The following is a 3,776-nucleotide window of genomic DNA, read 5'->3' as shown; positions in this document are numbered from 1 at the left end:
TTCTGCAACATTGTATGTAATTTAATATTTTCATTAAATAATGTATCGCGATGGGTTTTTACGCTAATTAATGATAATTACATGACAGTGCGAAATCATGCAATAAAAGTTTCAATTATATTTGCCAAATAACTAACAATTATTTCAATGTAAAGTTTCCTTTAAGATTCGACTTTCCTTATCGCTAGAGTTTTTTCTGACATTTAAATGTAATAAAAATGTTCGAAGATAAAAACGTTTTTCTTTACTTTGTGTTATTTGAAAACCAATGTCATAATTAAATATTATTTATAACTTTATACATGATTTTGTTATATGGGAAGTTTGTTCTCTTTTCAATAACTATTTTTTCGCAATTTCTAAAAGCTTCCATTTTATAAATTCAAAATGGTACCTTTTTAGTAATTAAAAAAAATTTATAAAATTATAAAAACCGCACATTTAATAAACTTAAACAAATTAGCTATTTAGATAAGTTATAATTTTTGTTAGTTTTTTTTCCATTTTAAAGAGCTTTATATTTTAAAAAGTTTTTACAGTTTACTGCTTAATTTTACTATATGTTCTACATATTTTAGTAGAAATAAATATTTTTATATATATGTGGAAAGAAATGGTGGATTTTCGGGTTTCTTTTAGAAATTTTACTAGAAGTCTTTTAGTTTTTCTGCTCATTAATGGGTATAATGTAACGTAACTGAGTGATTAATTGAATTGTGAACAAATACTTCGTCAAGAGGTGGTACGAGATTAAAGGAGTTGTTTGAAGAAAACTTCCTTTTATCGTATATGTTGTTTGTTTTTGTAATTTTTTAAAAGAGTTTTTTATTTCTCCTTGTGTTTACTAGCTTATTTGTGATAAATTTACGAAAAAATAAAATTGCTAGAAGAACTTACATTTTAACTAATTTCATTTCTAGTAGTTGTGATTTTAGAGCATAAATACATCAATCAATTTACAGCAATAATTTAATAGTACATGAATCATTATTATCAGATTCGCAATAACAAATTACTTTTCTACTATAATAGCAAGTCGTCTTCAATAACCAGACAGGCCAAACTTTTCTTTTTCGTCTTCTTCTATTGCATACCTGCCAATTTTTAATCCTTTCGCGGATGATTTTCCCCAGTGATAGTAAATTCGAATTCAAATTACAATTTTAGGCCAAAATAAATGCTGTTTTTGGATAAAGCTTAGGTGGACTAATACGACAATATTTCATAGTAAAATACATACCCTCCAACTGCTACGGAATTTCCGTAGTTTCAGAAATCTTCTTTTCAGACTGTAGCAAAATTAATGTCTTAATATTTAAAAAAAATTAATTTTAGCGTAACTTATCCTCTATTACTTATAAAAGTGCAGGCCATATGGCTAGATTCTTAAGTTCTGATAAAAGTTTTATGAGACATCCATTTGCTTCAAAAATTTCTACTTTGGTTCGCTACCACTAGAAAGAATTATTTTCAAAATCCTCATAAGTTGGAGGGTATGTAAAATATATGCTTAAAGTTTTTAAAAATAGTGGTGGATTTAAATTTTAAATTAGGTTTATAAATGGAAGGAATATATAGAAAACATACATTTTACTACCACTTTAAATGTGGAAATTAAATTTTACGCCAAATGCGTAAAAGTTGGCAGGTATGCTATTGGCATGGCAACCCTTTGCGTGCCAGAGCCTTCCCTAGAACCTTCCATTCTGCTCTTACTAATTTTAAAATAATAATTCCTTACTTATTGTCCTATAATTATTTCTTTAATAATTAATAAATAATTCTCCTTAAAAGTGCATGCATCGTTTACTTCTAAAAAAATTCATTGTTCTGGAAAAGTGATACGCTACAGATAAGAGTATTTAAAAAGTGGGTTATCCATTTTTTAGAAAAATGGGAATCTCTTCTAAGCCATGCTGTTATTTTACAATGTATAGTTTATTTATCTGAGATATTAGTAATACTCACCCTCAGCCATTGCCCATTCTCCAATACATCTGACCTCCGTACCAGGTATGCTGGAACAGTCTGAGTGCTTTACTTTATCGGTGACTGCAACTCCTTCGTATATGGTTTTCACTCCACATAGAAAAGCTGTTGCTGTGGAAGCTGAATCTGGGACATACTTATCGGTGGCATACGTCTAATTGGAATTAAAAATATTTTAATATTACACAGCAAAATACTTTTCGGTGGCCTGCGTCTATTTAGAATTAGAAATATTTTAATATTACACATCAAAATACTTTTCGGTGGCCTACTTCTATTTAGAATTAAAAATATTCTAATATTACACAGCAGAATACTTTTCAGTGGAGAACGTCTAATTAGAATTAGAAATATTTTAATATTACACAGCAGACTACTTTTCGGTGGCCTACGTCTTATTAGAATTAATAATATTTTAATATTACACAGCAAAATACTTTTCGGTGGCCTACGTCTAATTAGAATTAGAAATATTTTAATATTACACAGCAGAATACTTTTCGGTGGCCTACGTTTATTTAGAATTAAAAACATTTTAATATTACACAGCAGAATACTTTTCGGTGGCCTATGTCTATTTAGAATTAGAAATATTTTAATATTACACAGCAGAATACTTTTCGGTGGCCTACGTTTATTTAGAATTAAAAATATTTTAATATTACACAGCAGACTACTTTTCGGTGTCCTACGTCTAATTAGAATTAGAAATATTTTAATATTACACCGAAAAATACTTTTCGGTAGCCTACGTCTAATTAGAATTAAAAATATTTTAATATTGCACGGTAGAATACTTAGCGGTGGCATATGTTTATTTAGGGTTAAAAATATGTTAATATTTCACAGCAGAATACTTATCAGTGACACACGTCTATTTAGAATAAAAAAATATTTTAATATTACACAGCAGAATACTTTTCGGTGACCTACGTCTAATTAGAATTAGAAATATTTTAATATTACACAGCAAAATACTTTTCAGTAGCCTACGTCTATTTAGAATTAAAAATATTTTAATATTGCATGGCAGAATACTTAGCGGTGGCATACGTCTATTTAGGGTTAGAAATATGTTAATATTTCAAGGCAGAATACTTATCAGTGACACACGTCTATTTAGAATAAAAAATATTTTAATATTACACAGCAGAATACTTTTCGGTGACCTACGTCTATTTAGGGTTAGAAATATTTTAATATTACTCAGAATACTTATTGGTGCCATACATAATTACTCAGCAGAATACTTATCGGTGTCATATGTAAATTTAGAAGTACAAATATTCTGATTTTACATAGCAGAGAGAATACTTATCTATAGCATACGTCTATTTAGAATTAAAAATATTTTAATATTACACGGCAGAATACTTAGCGGTGGCATACGTCTATTTAGGGTTAGAAATATTTTAATATTACTCAGAATACTTATTGGTGCCATACATAATTACTCAGCAGAATACTTATCGGTGTCATATGTAAATTTAGAAGTACAAATATTCTGATTTTACATAGCAGAGAGAATACTTATCTATAGCATACGTCTATTTAGAATTAAAAATATTTTAATATTACACGGCAGAATACTTAGCGGTGGCATACGTCTATTTAGGGTTAGAAATATTTTAATATTACTCAGAATACTTATTGGTGCCATACATAATTACTCAGCAGAATACTTATCGGTGTCATATGTAAATTTAGAAGTACAAATATTCTGATTTTACATAGCAGAGAGAATACTTATCTATAGCATACGTCTATTTAGAATTAAAAATATTTTA

At 28.2% G+C, this 3,776-nt stretch overlaps 1 protein-coding gene across 4 annotated transcripts in view; it reads right to left on the bottom strand.

Moving 5' to 3' along the window:
• The window catches only part of LOC107447662 (alkaline phosphatase), a 56,177-nt gene that overhangs the window by 22,202 nt on the left and 30,199 nt on the right, over positions 1-3,776 (bottom strand). For 2 of the 4 annotated variants that reach the window (XM_071186371.1, XM_071186370.1), the window contains exon 4: positions 1,969-2,143. The exons of the other annotated variants lie outside the window; for them this stretch is intronic. In XM_071186371.1, coding sequence (XP_071042472.1) covers positions 1,969-2,143 — 175 coding nt within the window. The remainder of the gene's footprint in view (positions 1-1,968; positions 2,144-3,776) is intronic. 4 annotated transcript variants of the gene reach the window in all.

This window comes from Parasteatoda tepidariorum, chromosome 10 (assembly GCF_043381705.1).
Source record: "Parasteatoda tepidariorum isolate YZ-2023 chromosome 10, CAS_Ptep_4.0, whole genome shotgun sequence".
Taxonomy (NCBI): Eukaryota; Metazoa; Arthropoda; class Arachnida; order Araneae; family Theridiidae; genus Parasteatoda; species Parasteatoda tepidariorum.
Note: the sequence above shows the minus strand (reverse complement) of the source record. Positions and strands in the feature narration are given on the sequence as shown.